The following is a 19,855-nucleotide window of genomic DNA, read 5'->3' as shown; positions in this document are numbered from 1 at the left end:
TCCGTTTCCTGTGTTCCTTCTAACTGGGAGGAGAGTGTTGCCGTGGCAAGTGCGCTTTTGGTGATTTGTATGTCATTTGGCACTACAGGTGTCCCTTGCTGGGTGTCCTTTATGAATAGTCACAGTCCCTCACCTTGCTTCTTCCCTGGGGGCTGGATCTGAGGCAAGATGGGGCACCTGCCAGGTGTTGTGGATTAAAAATATTGCAGGGCGAAGGACACCCAGAACTTTTGGTGAGCCGGAGGAGGTGAGGGGGTATAGCTCTGTCACCATGGCAGCATGGGGCCCTGCCCCTGCCAACGAGTAGCCCCAGACTGACAGGTCAGGTCCCAGTGGTGAGACACTCTGCAAGCCATTGTTAGATACTTCAAAACTTGCTAAGATGGCGGGCCTATCCCATGCTGAGGCTCCCTGACACATTAAATAAAAGTAGCCATGACATCCAAATGACACCTTTTAAGGGGAATTTTTCAAAGGTAATGAAATCAAACAAGCGACTTACAAACAGGTAAAACTGAATAGTTACTGTTTTATAAGCGCTGTAGCTGAAGCTGTGGCTGACCCCATCTTGAGAAGTAGATATGGGGGCTGGAGAGGTGGCTCAGAGGTTAAGAGCACTGGCTGCTCTTCCAGAGGTCCCGAGTTCAATTCCCAGCAACCACATGGTGGTTCACAACCATCTGTAATGAGATCTGGTGCCCTCTTCTGGCATGCAGGAATATATGTAGACAGAACATTGTATACATAATAAATCTTTAAATAAAAAAAAGATGATGATGATGATTTGGTTGTTCGTTTTGTTTTTTGGTTTTTTTTTGTTTTGTTTTTGTTTGTTTGTTTGTTTTTGGTTTTTTGAGACAGGGTTTGTTTCTCTGTGTAGTTTTGGTGCCTGTCCCGGATCTTGCTCTATAGACCAGGCTGGCCTCGAATTCACAGAGATCCGCCTGGCTCTGCCTCCCAAGTGCTGGGATTAAAGGTGTGCATCACCGCTGCCTGGCTGATTGTATCTTAACAGTAGAGACTAGCATGCACAAGGCCTAGAGCCCCCAGCACCCCGCCACATTAGTTAATTAAAAAAATAGAAATCTCAGGGTTAAGATTTCAGGCAGACAGGTAACCTTGCCCCCAAGACTCAGGCATGCCTTGCCCTTATTACAGAACTTCCTTTTACGTAGATCTGGAATAGCAAGATCTCCGTAATGTGCTCAGCACACAGCTGTGTAGGTTGAGCCTGTACCATAATGGACTTTGTGCTTCAGCATACAGCTGTCTTGTCTTTTCCATCGGAAGTTCCTTGTAAGTTACTACAAACACACTCTGTAATCTGTCGTTCAGTGTTGGGTGCTCGGTATACATACTCATCCAGGTTGAAAGGAGTTGAGAGAATTGAACCAGGTACGAATCGCAGTCCTGGGTTGGATGCTAGTTTTGACAGACCATGAGCATGAATGCGCTTCACTTGGTGAGAGGAATTTAAATATTGTTGGGTGTGCCTGATGTCAGGAAAGGTTACAGAATGAAAAGTTAGAAATCATTGATGGGTGGGAAGCCTGTTATGAAATGCTGTGATCTCATTTGGGTTTTGAAAGTGTCTGCCCTTTGATAGCACCAAACATCACACTGAACAAGAGATCTGGAAATGTGTACCAAGGCCTTGATTCTCAAATGTGATCCTTAGAGCAGCAGGCCACACCGGCATCCCCAGAAACGGGCTGCAGGTGCATACGCTCAGGCTGCCTTGGATCACTCGGAGCAGAGTCCAAGAGTGCACAGCTAAGCAAGTCTCAGGGCTGGGTGCAGTGGTACTCGCCTCTCGTTCCCGCACTTAGGAGGGTGATGCAGGGATATTCCTGAGTCTAGGAGTTGAAGCGCCACCCAGTCAACACATCTGGACCCGTCTCAAGGACTTAGGGTATAGTTCAGTGTAGAGCTCTTATCTCGCTTGCAGTGTCCTGGGTCCACTTCCCGTCCCCAAAATGAAAGAGACTTTGAGCCAGGAGGCCTGACGGAGTGCACTTTTGAACACCTTAGAGAGTTACAGGCCAGCTAGGGCTGTGCAGTGAGACCCCACCTCATTTTAGATGGGGGGAGGGGCTTTGTATAAAGAAATCTGTAAACAAGAAGTCCAAGCCCTTAGGATGAATTTGACACTCTGCTTGGAGACCCTCTTCACTAAATAACCAGCTATGGAAGGCAGGTAACTTTTGTACTAACAGATAAATTTGGTTTTTGTTTTTGAAACAGGGTCTGTGTTTGTAGCCCTGGTAGACCAGGTGCTCACTGGGTAACCCAGGCTGGCCTCGAATCCATGGCAGTCTCAGCCTTCTCAGTGCTGAGAATTACAGATATGAGCCATCCTACCCATTCAGAGGATTTTTTTTTAATCCATGGGTTTTACATATCATGCCACGACTTTGGACTTGCTTATCGGACCTTTTTCATTCATTTTAAAATACTTTCAAATTTTTCTTTTATTTTTCTTTCTAGAAGTTAGTTCATTGTGAACATATGGAGACTTCCTCTATTTTGTTTTGTTGGGTTTTTAGTTAATTCCATAATGGTTGAGGAGTATAGTTTGTATGATATAACACTTTTTAAAATAATTGGCTCATAGCCCAGAACATGACCCATTTTGGTGAGTAGTTTATATGTACCCAAAAAGGATGTAAACACATGCTGCTTAGTGGCATTTCCGGCAGTGATGGGACACACATATGAAAGCATTCCTGTGAGATGATAGTAAAGCTGAGAAATCCAGTGGTCTACCATGATGATAGCATGATGCGTTTCTCATGATGGTGGCGCTGATGAACCAGCCTCCTGCCTTCCGGGTTAAAAGTGGGGCAGCTGCAAGATGCTTTCCTGTGCTGCAAGGATGTCAGTGTGATCTGGTGTTTGTCCATCCAAGGTTTTGTTGTCGTTTTGTTTTTAACCTCTCACAACCTCTTCCTCTAAGAGTTTAGCTTGGGCTTTTTACATCTTCTACATCTCAGTGTTTTAAGTGGATAGGTCTAGAAATTGTGGTCGTATTTTTCTCCAGTGCCTCTGTATCTCTTAGTTCTAGGTTAGTTTTTATTTGAGTTTTTCCTTCAGGCCTTCTTTTTCTGTGTTCTGTATCTGGTGGCTTTGGTTGCTAGTTGAACACTAGATACTGTGAACTTGCACTGTGGGGTGCTGGCTATCTTTGTCTTCTGTGTGTTCTGTTGAGCTTGTTCTGGGGTGCAGTTACTTGGAAACTGTTTGCACCTTTTACACTTAAACTCTAAAGCTGGTTAGGTGGGATGCTGAAGTCTGCTCTAAAGTATTTATTCTCAGCTACTAAAGCCTGTCTCCTCATGACTGCCTGGAGGCCCACCAAGTCATGGGATTTTCTAGACTGGCTGGTGGGAGTCTACGCTATTCCTGGCTTCCTGTGAGCCAGATACTGTTACCTCTAGTATGTTCCCGTAGGCTTTCCTGCTCTTGACTCCTCTCCTCCCACTCAAGGGTGGCTCTGCAGCCCTTCCAGCCCCTCCTTTTTGGTAACTGTCTACTTTATAGTACTCTGCTCTGAGAATTTCCAAGATTGGCGCCCTAATGTGTGACGGTGAATTCTAGACTTTAGATGAGTTTCCATCACACAGATTTTATGTTTCCTGTGTATGCCGTAGGTGATGAAGGAAGTTCAGAGTAGCATGCAGTTTCTATTCTTTTTTTTTTTTTTGGTTTTTCGAGACAGGGTTTCTCTGTGTAGCTTTGCGCCTTTTCCTGGAACTCACTTGGTAGCCCAGGCTGGCCTCGAACTCACAGAGATCCGCCTGGCTCTGCCTCCCGAGTGCTGGGATTAAAGGCGTGCGCCACCACCGCCCGGCGCAGTTTCTATTCTTAAACAGCACTTCAGACTAGAGGAGGCGTTTGTGGGTGTGTTACCTGTGCGTTTTAGAAGAAGTTGCGTGCTTGTAGGCATGAAAAGTGCTAAGTAAGAAGACAGTGAGGGATGGAGATGCCCACGGTCAAGTGCCTGTCACACAGCATGAGGACCCGAGTTTGGAGCTGCGGCACCTGTGTGGAAACCAGGAGCAGCTGAGTATGTCGGGGACTCCAGCCTGAGGAGGGGGGGGGGATGGGGGACCGTCGGTCTAGGCAAATCGGTGAGCTCTAGATTCCTTCCGTGAAAGACCCTATCTCAAAAAGGGGGGTGGGTGGAGAATGCTAGAGGAAGACAACTGATGTTGTCTCTGGTCTCCCCATACACAGATGCACACTCACCCCTCTGTGTGTGTGTGTGTGTGTGTGTGTGTGTGTGTTCACACATATATACACACAATACAGGATGACAGAGAGATGAGCTTACATTGAGACATGAGAAGGAAGCCTTTTATGCTCCAGAAAAGACAATAAATACACACACACACACACACACACGCACGCACGCACGCACGCACTCACTCACACACTTGGCCAAGGCAACTGTGCTGTTCTGGACGTTAAATGAGATGCCCAGGGCCTGGTGGCACAGTGGGCACACTGGTTGTCTCTTCCGTGACCCCCACCGAGAGCTCACACTCTTCCCATGGCCTGCAAAGACAGTGCCAACGATGGTGATGGGCCTCTCTCCCTCTGCCTCTCCTCACCCTCCCTCCCCCTCCCTCCCCCTCCCCACCTCCTCACCCCCCTCCCCTCTTCTCACCCCACCTCACCTCACCCTCCCTCCCCCACCTGACCTCCTCTCCCCTCCCCCTACCTCACCTCACCCTCCCTCCCTCACCCCACCCCACCTCCCCTGTCCTCCCTCACCTGACCTCCCCCTTCCTCCCCCTCCCTCACCCCACCTCACCTCACCTCCCCCTCCCTCCCCTCCCTCCCCCACCCTCCCCTCCCCCTACCTCACCTCACCCTCCCTCACCCCACCCCATCTCCCCTGTCCTCCCCCACTTTGACACTGAGTGTGAAAGCACTTCTCACCACAGAATATTCGTTCAGTGCACACTTTCCAACGTGGGAAAGGAACCTTAGAGACAAGACAGATTTGGAGAGAAATTGAGAACTGACTGAAATACGGGCAAGCCAAGGAAGATGGGCTCGAAGCCATTCTGAACTGAACTGCAGAACCCTTAGCTGAATTTGTTTGCTGACGTTCTGGTGCCCAACATCCAGAGCCTCGGCCTGGGAGTGTCATTTGGGGACATGATCTTGAAAAAGGTGACTGGGTTGAATTGAGGTCATGAGTGTAGACCCCAATCCGGTCTGACTTCGGTGTCCCTCTGAGGGTGGACACAGAAGGTCACAATGGGTGGCAGCCACCTGTGAGCCGAGGAGACTTCTCTGGCAAAAACAAGCCAAGCTGTGAGGAAGTAGATTCTGTTGTTTAAACCCTAACCCCTGACCAGGGAATTTGGTCCCCACAGCCCAGAAAACTAAAGCAACAGGGCTTCAGATCTCAATAAGCAAAGATGTTCAACTCCGTAAGTTCCTCCGAGTCCCACAGGCTAGGAGTGTGGTAGGCAGAAGCCCACTCTGGTTGGAACCACATTCTCTCCCAGTCAGCCCTGTGGGCTTGCGGACATGCCCCAGAGGCAGCATACTGATTTCAGAGAGGGCCAGGCACATGGGAGGTAGGTCAGGGTGTCCCAGGTGTCAGCCTCTGGAGACCCACGGAGAGGGCAGTTAGGAGTGTGAACCTGGGCGGCATGGCTCAGCTCTGCATGGGCTCCTGGGACCTGTCTGGTAACTGAGTCCGGCTCTCTATACTTTATTTAGTAAAGAGCGTCCAGGACATCACTTTCCCTGCTTTCCTTTAATTTTGGATGCTCCTGGCTCATCCATCCACCAGAGCTCAGGTCCTGCCTCATAGGTGTGGTGGTTTGAAAGAAAACGGCCCCATAGGCTCGTAGGAGCTGGCGTTGTTAGGAGCTCTGGCATTGTAGGTGTGGCTTTGTTTTGAGGAAGCATGTCACTGAGGGCAGGATTTAAGGTTTCAGATGTTCAAGCTAGACCCAGTGTCTCACAGTCTCTCCCCGCTGCCTGTGGATCCAGATGTAGGTCTCTCAGCTCCTTCCCCAGCACCGTGTCTGCCTGCTTGCCACCATGCTTCCTGCCATGAGGATAATGGACTGAACCTCTGAACTGCAAGCCAGCCCCAGTTAAATGTTTTCCTTTATAAAAGTTGCCGTGGTCATTCTGTCTCTTCACAGCAATAGCAACCCTAACTGAGACAGTAGGGGAGGCTGTCTCCCTCAGCTGCTGCGTGCTAGACTGGCCTCTCCCCTGGCTGGCTCAGCTGGACTATGATTGATGCTTTGATGTTAACTTCAGGGCTCCTCAGCCCAAGCCTGATTAATCTTTGGAGCTCATGTTCACAGACCTGTACGCTATAAAACCACGTGCTCGGTTTGGCTCAAACCACCATGTGCATTTGATGTTTTCCAGAGAAATGCCAAAAACAGAGAGGGATGTTTAGAAACAATTCATAAAATTGGCGGCTCCCTTGCTGGCATTGGTAGATCTGCCCTTTGCAGAAGTTTGGGCATGTTCTGTGAGTACCAGCAGCAAGAGAACTCTTGGTGACGGGTCCTCAGTGTAGCTACAGAGACTGAGGGCCACAGGGTTCGTGTGGGGATCCCCAGAAGGGTCCCAGGTTAAATCGCTCTCTCTCACACTATATGACTGTTGGGAGCATTCACCCCTGAGCCTTGGATCCTCTCACTTCATAGGGAAGCAGAGTGACACACAGACTTAGGAATATCACTTCCCTGGGTCTGCCTTGGACATGTCTTCCTCTCTTACAGCATACAAACTGTTCTTTCTGGTCCACACCAGTGTCCTGGGCTTCTTCTCTTCATACCCACCGAGGTCTCCCAGCTCCTCTTGCCTGTGTTTTCGACCCTCCTCCTAGCAAGTCTTACCTGAGTCTTTTCTATTGTCATCCTAGTTTTCATTCTGTATCCTCCCAGTGGAGACTCGGGAAAGCTCACATCCCTTCCCTGCCCACTGGACTTCCAGGCCACCGCTGAACTGAGAGACTCCCGGGTGTGCTGGCAAACGCCTCTGGTTTGACAGCTGTCATGTCTGTCCGTCTGGAAACACTGCCATTCCCTGGTTCACAGAGTTCACGTGCCACAAGTCCATAGTGTAAGGAGGCAGGGCTTCTGAGAGCTGGTTTGGTCACGTGGGCGGAGCCCTTGTGGATGGAGTAGGGTCCATTTAAAAGAGGTCACAGGAGTCTGGTGTGGTGGCGCATGCCTTTAATCCTAGCACTCAGGAGGCAGAGACTGGGCAGACCTCTGAGTTCAAGACCAGTCTGGTCTGCATATCGAGTTCCAGTCGAGACAGAGTTGCATAGTAATATCCTATCTCAGAAAGAGGTGGCGCCTGAGGGAGGACCAAGGGCGCTGGGCTGTGTCACCCCCTCTTCTATGTGAGCGTACAGCTAAAAGATACCGTGACCAGGACTCGGGCCTCCTCTGGGACTTCCCAGCCTCTAGAATTATGAGGTGTCAGTTTCTGTTGTTTATAAGCCATCCAGCCTGTGGCATTTTGTTTCAGCAGCTCAGATGGCTTGAGACAGGTATCAGAGGTGTTCATTGGTGCCTGCTCTCAAGGTGCCACAGGTGTGGAGTCAACAGAGCAAATTCCAAATGAGAAATCAGCTGTCAGCCTCCTGAGCTCCACACACACACCTCCTCCCGTTTCCCACCGATCCTTGGATGATCTAGGAGCATTCCTAGGTCCTTGCGTCCCTGGCCCTTTCCTAGGACTTCCTGTCTAGGGATGACATCAGCAGCTAGCCAGAGGCCTACAGCAGAAATCTTGGTGTCTTGTGTCTTCCTTCAGCTGTCCAAGCTTACCAATAAATTCCATGGTTTTAGATAAGGAGCCTGTCTGCCTGCCTGATACAATAGGAACCAAACTTCCTGCTTTACACCAACCTCCTTCTGTGATAACAGCCTTGTTCTGTTCATGCGCCCACCCGAGGCTACATAGTGAATGCTGGCCAGACCTACAGAGGGCGACTGCTTCAAACAAACATAAACTATCAAGACCATAATTCTTAACGCCTACCTGGTAATGCATCATGTAGATGTACATTCCATTTACTTGTTTTATTTAGGCTATTGTTAAAAAAAATTCAGTCATAAAAATGTTAAAATTAGCACTCTTTAGATACACATTTTTGTGTGCGTAAATGGGTGATTTTCAGACATGGATGACTCGATGGCGGGAGATTCAAAGGGACACCTTCAGAATGCCTTCTGGAACAGCTCCAGGAGAGCAGTACCCAACATCCACCTGGCAATAGGAATAAGGTGATGCCTCCCTGTGCCCTGGCCATCCTCAGTGACTACCACACACACACACACACACACACACACACACACACGCACGCACGCACGCACACGCGCACGCACACATACTGCACACGTCATGTATCTCTTTGTTTGAGGTGACATTGTTTTGATTTGCATTTCCAGCACAAATCATTCCCCTGTGTCCGCATTTTCTTCTTTGCCTTTGAAATTTTCTCTTTGCAAATACCTGTCAGTCTTGACATCATTTTCTACAGGCGGCTTCTCTGTTTTTCTAACCTTTCTTTTCACCATGGGAGTTTTAACCTTGTTTCTGTCCTATATAGAGAGAGAATCCCTTTCAACTGACCGGCAGTTCAAGGAGAGTTTTTCAAAAAGAATACATCAAATGGGATTGTGTCCTTAACTTATGTTTTATTAATGAGGCCAGCTGTTTTTTTTTTCTCTGATTTGAACTCCATGCAAGGAGCGTGCAGGTGAGAAGGAGCTGGAATGTGGGGGTGGGTGAACCCAGTTCAGTCTGCCGCTTTGAGTTCTGGTTGGGGCACCTGGGACAAATTATGTACCATGTATGGCTCAGATTTCTCTCCTGGATAACAAGAATCCATTGATTTGCTTTGAGAGGTAGATAACTTTAGGTACCATGTGATGTGATGTATGGTAGTCTGTAAATACTTATCCCCTTTATTGTCTCTCAAGGAGTTCCTATTCTGTGTATGGATTTCCTTTCTCAAAGAAGCATGGATATTTCACTCAGCTAATAACTGTAGCTGAAGTTTTCTCCAGTCCTGCCTGGCCCAGAGTCAGGACAAATCTCTCTCACCCGCCAGTCCTGCAGCCGCTCAGACCCAACCGAGTAAACACACAGTGACTTATATTGATTATAAACTGTATGGCTGTGGCAGGCTTCTTGTTATCTAGTTCTTATATCTTAAATTAACCCATTTCTATAAATCTATACCTTGCCACATGGCTTGTGGCTTACCGTATCTTACATACATGTTGGTACTCATGGCAGTGGCTGGCAGCATCTCCTCACTCAGCCTTCCTGTTCCCAGAATTGTCTTCTCTGCTTGTCCCGCCTATACTTCCTGCCTGGCTACTGGCCAATCAGCATTTTATTTAAATAGAGCAATATCCACAGCACTTTCCTTTTTTTTTTCAAAAATGAAGGTTTTAACTTTCACATAGTACAATTACATATAACAAAACAGTTATCAAGCAAGAATTATAGTCATAATATCTAGTCTATTTGTATTTGGCAAAATTAAAGATGATATCCTATCTATCCTATATTTGTAAGTCTAAGGTTTCATATCTAACTTATCTTTTATCATAACTAAGGAAATTATAACTATCTAGTCTTCAACTACATCAAAGACCTCAGAAGGATATAATATTACCTGAGAAATGGAAGAAGGATGCAAGCAACTTTCGGGAGTCTTGCAGGGTAGACAGAGACAGCTGACAGCCTGGACAGTCATTCAAAGTTCTTTTGTAAAGTTGGGGCATCTGTCTTCAGCCCACAGGCCTAGAGTCTCTCAGCCACTTCTCTCTGTGTCCTGTAGAATGTCTGGCAGTTTCCTCTCTGAAGAAGGAAACTGAAGGACCATTTTGCCAAGCAAAGTTCAGTGGTCACCTTCCTATGGGTCCTGCATGTCCAGTCAATCAAGCAGTCCAGGCAAGAACAGTTTCTTGCCCAAATGGCTATTTTTGTCAAGAAGATAAACTCCATGTGGAGTGTCTTCAATGCCCATCCTCCTCTCTGAAGTAAATTGGTTCTGCCAGGAGCAGACATGTCTCACTGTCCAGAAAGTCTAAAATTTTAAAACATTTTAAATGCCATATTCTGTAGGTCTTTGAAGTATTTGAAGATTACCTGTCTATCTGAAATATAGCTATGTGTACCTAGAAAACTTAACTAACGGGCTTGGTGGGAGCTGGAGAGAAACTCCCCAGCTACAAGTAACCATGTGATCATTCATTAATCACTCATTTGTTCATGTTTTCTAAATAGGTAAATAAGATAAAAGGACAAATAAGAGTAGAAATGTCTTAGTTTTTTAAATGTTCATTTTTATTATTCTTTTTTCATTTGTGCAGCTGTGTATCTGCATGTGGGTATGTGCATGTGAGTGCAGGTGCCCACAGAGGCTCCAGACATCAGATTCCCTGGAGCTGGACTGACAGCGGCCTGGCATGGTGCTGGGAACTGCACTTGGGTCCTCTGGAGTCCCTAGCTGCTAAGCCTCTCAGCAGCCCCGAAATTTTCTTAGTTTTTGGTTCTTTAGTTTTTTTTTTGCATTGCTCTGAGCCTCGTGTCTACTAAGCAAGCGTTCCACTGTTGAAGGCACTGTCCACCCCGTCAGCTGTTCATCTGCACTTAAGAGAGGGTGTTTAGCCGGGCAGCGGTGGTGGCGCACGCCTTTGATCCCAGCACTCGGGAGGCAGAGCCAAGCAGATCTCTGTGAGTTCGAGGCCAGCCTGGTCTACAGAGTGAGATCCAGGACAGGCACCAAAAACTACACAGAGAAACCCTGTCTCAAAAAACCAAAAAAAAAAAAAAAGGAAGGGTGTTTATACACATGTGTCCTATGTATATAAGTGTTTTGCCTACATGTATGTAAGTGTACCACATCCATGTAATACACATAGAGGCCAGAAGTGGTGTCAGGTCCCCTGGAACTGGAGTTATTGATGGTTGTGAGTAACCATGTGTGTGTTGCTTGAACCCAGGTCCTTTAGAAGAGCAGCCAGTGCTCTTAACCAGTGCTCTTAACGGCTGAGCCACAGCCCCTTAAAAGGGTTTTAATTGTAAAGTTCAGACATAGAATCTGCAGATTATATAAAAGGAACTAGCAGCGGCTGGAGCGGTGGCCCTCTTCCAGAGGACCTGGGTTCAGCATCCAGCACACACATGATGGCTCACAACCGCGTATAACCCCAGTCCTAGGGATCCAACCCCCTCTTCTGACGTCAAGGAGCAATGCATGTATTTTGCGCACAGACAGATGTGCAGGCAAAATACCCATACGCAGAAAATAATAAAATAGAAAAGTTTTAAAGGAGGTAGCAGTGTAAAATATTCTAGAGGAAAAAGATGCTCACAATCAGAGATTCTAAAAGTGTTTCGTTTCCGTGGTCTAAAACGGTCTCAGAACCTGCACTTTGCACTGAAGTTGCCTCTCCGTCTGCTCTTCCCTCCCCAGGTGTGGCTGGACCTCCTGAAACCCATCGCAAAACAGATTCGAAGTAAGTAGCTCCTTCCTGCTCACCGTGGGGACTCCCATGAGGAGGTGTCTGTCTGTCTGTCTGTCTGTCTGTGACACCAAACACTAGAGGCACGGATTCTTTTCTCCTTGTGACACTTGTCACCCCACGAACCCAGGGACCATTAGAACACTGACGCCTGCCGTTTTCACACAGAATGCTTTGGGAGTAAAAACCTTGCCTGGAAAGTCAGATACCATCTTGATTAGTGACTAATGCTTGCCAGTAAGCCTCGGAATCACTCAGCCTGTCTCATCTGTGCTGTTTGCTGCTTTACTGTGTGTTCTCAGGGAAGGGTGGAGCCTGCTATTCATAAACTAGATTTGAGGGTTTCTAGTCTCCCTCTTCAAAGCCTATGAAATCAGAATGCTAGTTTTGTTTGAGGAAAAAGTACTTAATTGTGTGTGTGTGTGTGTGTGTGTGTGTGTGTGTGTGTGTGTGTGTGTGTGTGTATCTGATCGGCAAGCAGAGCTCTAATGTGAGTCCAGCCTGCATATTTGAAGAGATTAAGAGGGCCCTGGAAACAACAGGAAAGAGGAAGCCTGCTTTTCACTCTCCTCCCAGCCTGAGCACCAACTTATCATTCTCACTGCTTTGAGATAAGCTGTGTTCTTAAAGTCATCCCAAATGGCCCGGATCAAGTGGATGAGACCAGAGCTGCAGGCTTCCATTACCCTGGCCCCACGCCCTAGCTCACCATCTCTGAGTAAGAAACACCTCCTCCAGGCCACCCTTAGCTGTGGCTGTGGCTGTAAAGATGCAGCATGGTCTGTGGGGCCGTTGAAATTGACGCTCATCTCCAGTCAGTTAAATTAAGCAGTGACTCACACTAAATAGTGAGAGGCCTATTCCCTTACTGTTTCTGGGACACAGTGAGGGGAGTTGGGGGACACACTGCTGAGAACAGCCCCCCGTGATTGACCAGTGCAGGGAGCAGAGGACCTAGAATGTTCATGCTTCTCTCCACGAATCCGGAAGATGGTCAGGTACCTTTGTAGTGATTCACGAGGGGCCCCCTTGTGGTGGCACAGCATCCATGGTTGTGAGGTCGTAACTGGATCAGGGGTGTCAGCCGTGTGTCTCCTCTGTGTGCTGTGATGGGCTCTGTGTGACAGAGCCATCCCTTGGTGTTGGCAACAGAGATTTTTTCCCGGCCCTGGGTTCCTTTGGACCTGATCTCATCCCACATGGTTGTTCTGTGCTCAAGGTCTGACTGACGTGAGAGGGTGCACATTCTCTCTCCCCTCGTGCAGCGCACCCCTCTCCCTACACACCAGGCTGGCCTCACACTCTCACGGCTTGTGCCACCGTGTCCCCTCAGGTTAGAGTTAAGTTGGGAGTATCTCAAGATCCTTAGCAACAGCATCTCTGTGTTGACTTTAAAAAGAAAAACAAAAGTATGTGTAAAGTGTTTTGTGTGTGTCTGTACACTAGCCGCATGCAATGCTCAAGGAGGCCAGAAGAGGGCACCAGATCCCCGGGGAATGGTTAGTTGTGAGTGCTGTGGGTGCTGGGAATGGAACCCAGGTCCTCTGAAAGAGCAGCCAGTGCCCTTAACCACTGAACCATCCCCTCAGGCTCCATACCTTGCTCTTTCTTCATAACTTTTTGTACATGGCCAACATCTTCACTTTAGAGTATCTGCTATTTCTCTTTCTTTCTAAACTTGACATGTGACTGCAAAATTGTGTCCTGAAATCGTGTATGTGTGCGTGCGGTGTGTGTGTGCGCGCGCGTGTGCGTGCGGTGTGTGTGCGTGCGTGTGTGGTGTGTGTGTGTGCGTGCGTGTGTGCGCGCGTGTGGTGTGTACGTGCGTGTGTGCGCGCGTGTGTGTGCGTGCGTGTGTGCGCGCGTGTGTGTGCGTGCGTGTGCGTGCGTGTGTGCGCGCGCGGTGTGTGTACGTGCGTGTGTGTGCACTGTGTGTGTATGTATGTGCGTGTTTAGTGCAAAACATAGAAGGGCACTTTCTAGTTTTGTAATAAGCACTGCTGGTAAAATTTGGATTCCGTGGAGCTAGGACAGCACCTCAGCCGTCTAGAACTTGTTTGCCAGCCTGCCCCTCGCTCCTGCGACGCCCCTCCCTCCCGCCACGCCCCTCCCTCCCGCCACGCCCCTCCCTCCCGCCACGCCTCTCGCTCCCGCCACGCCCCTCCCTCCCGCCACGCCCCTCGCTCCCGTCACTCCCTCCCGCCACGCCCCTCGCTCCTGCGACGCCCTCCCTCCCGCCACGCCCCTCCCTCCCGCCACGCCCTCGCTCCCGCCACGCCCCTCCCTCCCGCCACGCCCTCGCTCCCGTCACCTCCCTCCCGCCACGCCCCTCGCTCCTGCGACGCCCCTCCCTCCCGCCACGCCCCTCGCTCCCGCCACGCCCCTCCCTCCCGCCACGCCCCTCCCTCCCGCCACACCCCTCCCTCCCGCCACGCCCCTCCCTCCCATCACGCCCCTCCCTCCCGTCACGCCCCTCCCTCCCGTCACGCCCCTCCCGCCACGCCCCTCCCTCCCGTCAGGCCCCTCCCTCCCATCACGCCCCTCCCTCCCATCACGCCCCTCCCGCCACGCCCCTCGCTCCCGTCACCTCCCTCCTGCCACGCCCCTCGCTCCCGCCACGCCCTCCCTCCCGTCACGCCCCTCCCGCCACGCCCCTCCCTCCCGTCACGCCCCTCCCTCCCGTCACGCCCCTCCCGCCACGCCCCTCGCTCCCGTCACCTCCCTCCTGCCACGCCCCTCGCTCCCGCCGCGCCCCTCGCTCCCGTCACGCCCCTCCCTCCCGTCAGGCCCCTCCCTCCCGCCACGCCCCTCGCTCCCGTCAGGCCCCTCCCTCCCGCCGCGCCCTCGCTCCCGTCACGCCCCTCCCTCCCGTCACGCCCCTCCCTCCCGTCACGCCCTCCCTCCCGTCAGGCCCCTGGCTCCCGTCACACCCCTCGCTCCCGTCACGCCCCTCCCTCCCGTCAGGCCCCTGGCTCCCGTCACACCCCTCGCTCCCGCCGCGCCCCTCGCTCCCCTCGCGCCCCTCGCTCCCGTCACACCCCTCGCTCCCGTCACGCCCCTCCCTCCCGTCAGGCCCCTGGCTCCCGTCACGCCCCTCCCTCCCGCCGCGCCCCTCGCTCCCCTCGCGCCCCTCGCTCCCGTCGCGCCCCTCGCTCCCGCCGCGCCCCTCGCTCCCGTCACACCCCTCGCTCCCGTCACGCCCCTCCCTCCCGTCACGCCCCTCGCTCCCGTCACACCCCTCAATCCCGTCATGCCCCTGGCTCCCGTCAGGCCCCTCGCTCCCGTCACACCCCTCAATCCCGTCATGCCCCTGGCTCCCGTCAGGCCCCTCGCTCCCGTCACACCCCTCAATCCCGTCACGCCCCTGGCTCCCATCATGTCATGGACAGCCGTACCTGGTGTCGCTGTGGTTCCGGAGGGCAGCCTCTCTGAGACTTATTTCAGAGTCTCACTCACATTGCAGATCACTACGTTATAATTTGTTTGGCTTTCTGCCTTAACTCTGAAGTCCTCTGCCATAGTCTCCCTCCAGGCCGCAGGGACTTCCTGACTCTGTCCCAGTTCCTTGGAAATTTGCGTGAGAGAGTGAAGGCCCTTGACCGCCTAGGCAGAGCCCAGTGCTTTTGTGTTTCCTCCTCAGGGCTCAGGAGCTAGAAACAAATGATAAAGCCATGCGCTGTAGACAGCTGCATACCCTAAACCGTGTCAGATGACCTGAGGCTGCCCGTGGAGAAAGGGGGCTGGCCTGCAAGGTGTGGTGGCATTTGCCTTTGACCCCGGTCATCGAGAGTCAGGCAGGCAGATCTCCATGAGTTTGAAGCTTGTGGGAGATCCATAGTAAGCCCCTGCTTAAAACAAACAACAACCACAAACATCTGGTGAAACCCCGCTGACTAGTGTAAACTCCCCAGTGTAACTTAGCTCCAGAGGAAACGGTGGAGCTGTTGAATGTGTGCAGAATTCATGTCAGTCCTTTCTTAGAACACTGATTTTCTGTCTGAAGATGTGTGCGTTAGTTAGCAGCTGTGGCCGTTCTGGATGGCTGGGTGGTGGTGGCCGGACTCTGGGAACCGCGGAGCAACAATGATGAGCCTCCAAAGGTCTCTTTGGTGACTTGGGAAACACTGATCAGTACACACCTTAATGGTTTTCGTTGTTCTTTTCAGGGCCAAAGCATGTTGTTGTTAAATTCGTGGTGAAATTCTTCCCACCTGACCACACGCAACTCCAAGAAGAACTCACAAGGTTAGTAGCTGTCGTCTGGACATTTTTCACTGTAGTGTATAGCGGGAAAGCGAACACTAATTTCTAATCGACTAAACATTGCTGTAATGTTTATTTGATCACATCTCTTCCATGCTTAGCAGTTTAGTCAAGAAATGACACGAACACACACACACACACACACACACACAGGGTGTGGAGGGGATTTAAAAAAGTTAGAGATGCATCTTCTTTGCTGCTATGGGTAGGTGAATTTGACAAAGTCTTGTCATTGGGTCAGGTGTGATGTGGCTACATGCCGGCTGTGGCTGTGAAGTCACTTCATTCTCTGCCACTATTGACTGAATCCCCAGTAATCCAGACAGTAAACTTCCTCACCCAGAGTTATTTTAAGAGTTTTACACACAGAGTGACTAGAATCCAGTAGGTCGTTATAAATGTTCATCCTCATCGTCATCACCATCCTCACGGCCATCTCAGGGTCATCATCATCCTCATGGTCGTCATCATCTCTGTCTCCTCTGTCCATGCTCCTGCTCATTTGCAGTGTGGGACAGAGCAGGCAGCCGTCCTAGAGCGGCGCTGACAGCAGCATAAGCCCTTCCCACCTTCCCCCTTCCTACTCCCCCCCTCCCACTTGCCCCCTTCCCACCTGCCCCCTTCCCACTTGCCCCCTTCCCACCTGCCCCCTTCCCACCTGCCCCTTCCCACTTGCCCCCTTCCCACCTGCCCCCTTCCCACCTGCCCCCTTCCCACTTGCCCCCTTCCCACCTGCCCCCTTCCCACTTGCCCCTTCCCACTCGCCCCCTTCCCACTCGCCCCCCTTCCCACTTGCCCCCTTCCCACTCGCCCCTTCCCACTCGCCCCCTTCCCACTCGCCCCCTTCCCACCTGCCCCCTTCCCACCTGCCCCCTTCCCACTCGCCCCCTCTGCTGTACCAGTCTGGCCGGCCCAGTTCTCATCACGTGTGCCTTTCAAGCTATGACTTATTAAAACCAAGGCCACCACGCCTTCCTCATCACTCAGAGTACAGAGCACAGGGTCTGGAGTGATCGACATTCATTTATCAAAGAGGTAGAGACGTGATTTACTTACGAGTATTTATTGCGTGTGCTCTGTAGTCAAAGCCTTGTTCTGTGTTCTGGAAACATAATGATGAAAAGTTAAGTCTTGTGTCTCCTGAAAATGGAAAGTGATTACACACACAACAAAATATCCGACATCCACAAATGCTCTTGAGGTCATCCAAGTAGAATGATGTGATAGGAAACAGTCTGTGACATTAGGTTGCTAGGTCTGGGTTCATCTCGAGGATGTGGTGTGAGAATATGAATTGTTTTCTGAGTAGGAACTTCACAGAAGAAAAAGCACAGTGCCCATGGCGGGAACAAACACTGTACATTCAAATACTTGATGGCCAAAGAGGCAGGGATATGGGGCATAAACATGGAGGTGAGAATGCGTCCCAGTGATAGGTACTATTGAAAAACAAGCCGCCCTGGGGATGCTGGAGTGTGGGCTGAAAGTCTCATGGGATCCAGTGAGCAAGCAGTTAGCGTGTCCATCTGTGTGATGGCTTTGATCAAAGAGACGCTGGAAGCGGTGAACGTACCAAGAAGTGGTCGTGTTTGGAATGTGGGGAGCTGCGGCCCCCAGCACGGTGATGAGTTAGGAGCAGAGAAGTGGTCGTGTTTGGAATGTGTGGAGCTGCAGACCCCGGCATGGTGCTGAGTCAGAGGTGGAGTCTTAGCAAAGCAGACGGGCACTTAGATTTTTGAGCAACTGAGTGGGCTGTACTGGCGGTTACTAAAACAGGAGAGCAAGGGTGAAAGGGCAGTGGCACATCCGGAGAGGCAGGAAGTCAGGGCTGGCTCTGGACAGACGACATTTGAAGCGCCTGTGACCCATCACGTGGCTGTTTCAAGGAGGACACCACATATGTGTCTTAGATTTCCACAGAGAGGTATAAACAAAGGCTTTCCCACTAACTCAGGTTTTATGAATGAGTTACCCCCATCTACTCCAGCATCCGCAAACGAGTGAAGCAGTTGAAAGCGCCCTGAGCAAGCCGAAGCCACCAGCCACCTGGGAACTACGGTGGATAGACTTTGGTTGAGGAGCACCAGCCGGGGCTGAGAACTGAGTCACAAGATGCCAACCACAGAGCCCTGTGCGGTGTCTTCACCAGGCTTCCCATCTCCCGGTTTCTAGGGCAGGAACACAGGCTGAAATAAAGCCAGTCCCAGCTGGAGTCGGCTGGCAGCGCGCTTTGCCCGTCTGTCAGTCCCTGGGCCCCTTTCCTGCTTTGAAAATCAGAGGCAGGAATCTCTCTTTCCCATCAGAAATTCTTTACCGTCATTTCGCCTCTTTTTGATTTTAATGTATCATTGTCTTTAGAGTTTCAGGTTTTTGGATATTATGTTTTGATCTTTATTCTAAAAGTCTGTAATCTTGTTACCATTAATTAGGCCAAGTATGCCTTTTGTGTTGGTTTTTTTGTGGTTGTTTTGGGTTTTTCTTTGTTTTTGTTTTGGGGTTTTTTTGGAGGGGTGGTTTTCTGTTTGTTTGTTTGTTTGTTTGTTTGTTTGTTTTGCCAACTTATCTGTCAAGACTTATAAACCCTCTAAGCTACATGATCTCTGCTGGATGGATGCCACAGGTTTTGTTTTCTGCTTTTGTTTTTGGTTCCCAACATGAACCAATTTTTTTTTTTTTTTTTTTTTTTTTTTTTTTTTTTTGGTTTTTCGAGACAGGGTTTCTCTGTGTAGCTTTGCGCCTTTCCTGGAACTCACTTTGGAGACCAGGCTGGCCTCGAACTCACAGACATCCGCCTGGCTCTGCCTCCCGAGTGCTGGGATTAAAGGCGTGCGCCACCACCGCCCGGCTATGAACCAATATTTTAAGGATATTTTCCAGAAATCCCATTCTTTTGGCTTGATACTGAACAAAATTGATCTGAGATTTCTATAAATCTCCATCACTGTCAACACAGTTTGACATCTTGGGGACCCACTGTTTTGAGACTCCCACACCCTCAAATTCCCACATAAGGAGAAACACCATGATGGCAACTACTGAGACTTTAGACACTTGCCTGTGCTGGATGGTGAGGAAGGCTGTTAGAGCTTTGGGGGAGGGGCATGTGGCCAGGAGCCCAGGATATAGCAAAGCCTCTGCTGTTAGTAGGATGTCAGTCAGTCTAGCTTTGCAGTTAGGATGTGGGGCCTCCAAGAATAGCATTTTTATAGAGAGAAGATTAAGTTGCATGTTGCTCTCAACAGGAAGCGGGATTCCTTTCTGTTTATTGAACTGTGGAGTCAGTTGTGTGGACACTAGCACCCAGGCTTCTAGAAGAGAAAAGACCTGATTTGGGGGTACATGTTGAAAACAGTAGCCAGAGGCTCTTTGAATAAGAATTCCTGGCTTTTCTTTTTTCTGTCATTTAAAGATAGGTAAGCATTTTGCCTGTATGAACGTCTTGCCACATGTGTGCCCAGTGCCCTGGGAGGCCAGGGGCAGACATCAGATCCCCTGAAACTGGAACTTGAGATGGTTGTGAGATGCTCTGTGGCTGCTGGCACTTGGACCCAAGGCCTCTGCTGGAGCAGCATGCACTCCTAACCACTGAGCCATCTCTCCACGCCACACCACACCCAGCTCTGCTTTGCCCGTCTCTCTGTGTGTCTGTCTATCTTCAGTAGGACCACTTCCTCTTCTCAGCCAAAAGAGTCTACCAGAATTCTGTCGCAGACTGCCTGCAAAAGTTCCCGTTGGCTGACAGGAAGACTAAATTAATTTTACTTAGACTAGGAAGACTGTTAAGACTTTCCAAATGAAATAAACCATCAATGCATTGCAAACAGAGTTTTGAAGCAGGGGCTTGTATGTGTGATGTGGGCATGAAGACTCCAAAAGCAAAAAGCCCTCTGGTCATTCCTGTCTCACTATCCGGGACACAGCCCATTCCATTGGAAGCATTTTGTGTTATTGTTATCACCATTTAGCTGAATTTAGTTCTTACTGAGTAAGAGTTAGCCCTGGCTCCCGCGGGCTTGATTGGAATTGCTTCCATTTATAGCCCCAGAGGT

General features: G+C 50.3%; 1 protein-coding gene across 3 annotated transcripts in view; it reads left to right on the top strand.

The window, feature by feature from the left end:
* Farp1 (FERM, ARH/RhoGEF and pleckstrin domain protein 1) overlaps nt 1–19,855 on the top strand; it is a 276,756-nt gene that overhangs the window by 190,440 nt on the left and 66,461 nt on the right. For all 3 annotated transcript variants that reach the window (XM_028868230.2, XM_028868231.2, XM_028868229.2), the window contains exons 4-5: nt 11,495–11,537; nt 15,710–15,788. In XM_028868230.2, the coding sequence (XP_028724063.1) occupies nt 11,495–11,537; nt 15,710–15,788 (122 nt within the window). The remainder of the gene's footprint in view (nt 1–11,494; nt 11,538–15,709; nt 15,789–19,855) is intronic.

This window comes from Peromyscus leucopus, chromosome 9 (assembly GCF_004664715.2).
Source record: "Peromyscus leucopus breed LL Stock chromosome 9, UCI_PerLeu_2.1, whole genome shotgun sequence".
Classification (NCBI taxonomy): domain Eukaryota; kingdom Metazoa; phylum Chordata; class Mammalia; order Rodentia; family Cricetidae; genus Peromyscus; species Peromyscus leucopus.
Note: the sequence above shows the minus strand (reverse complement) of the source record. Positions and strands in the feature narration are given on the sequence as shown.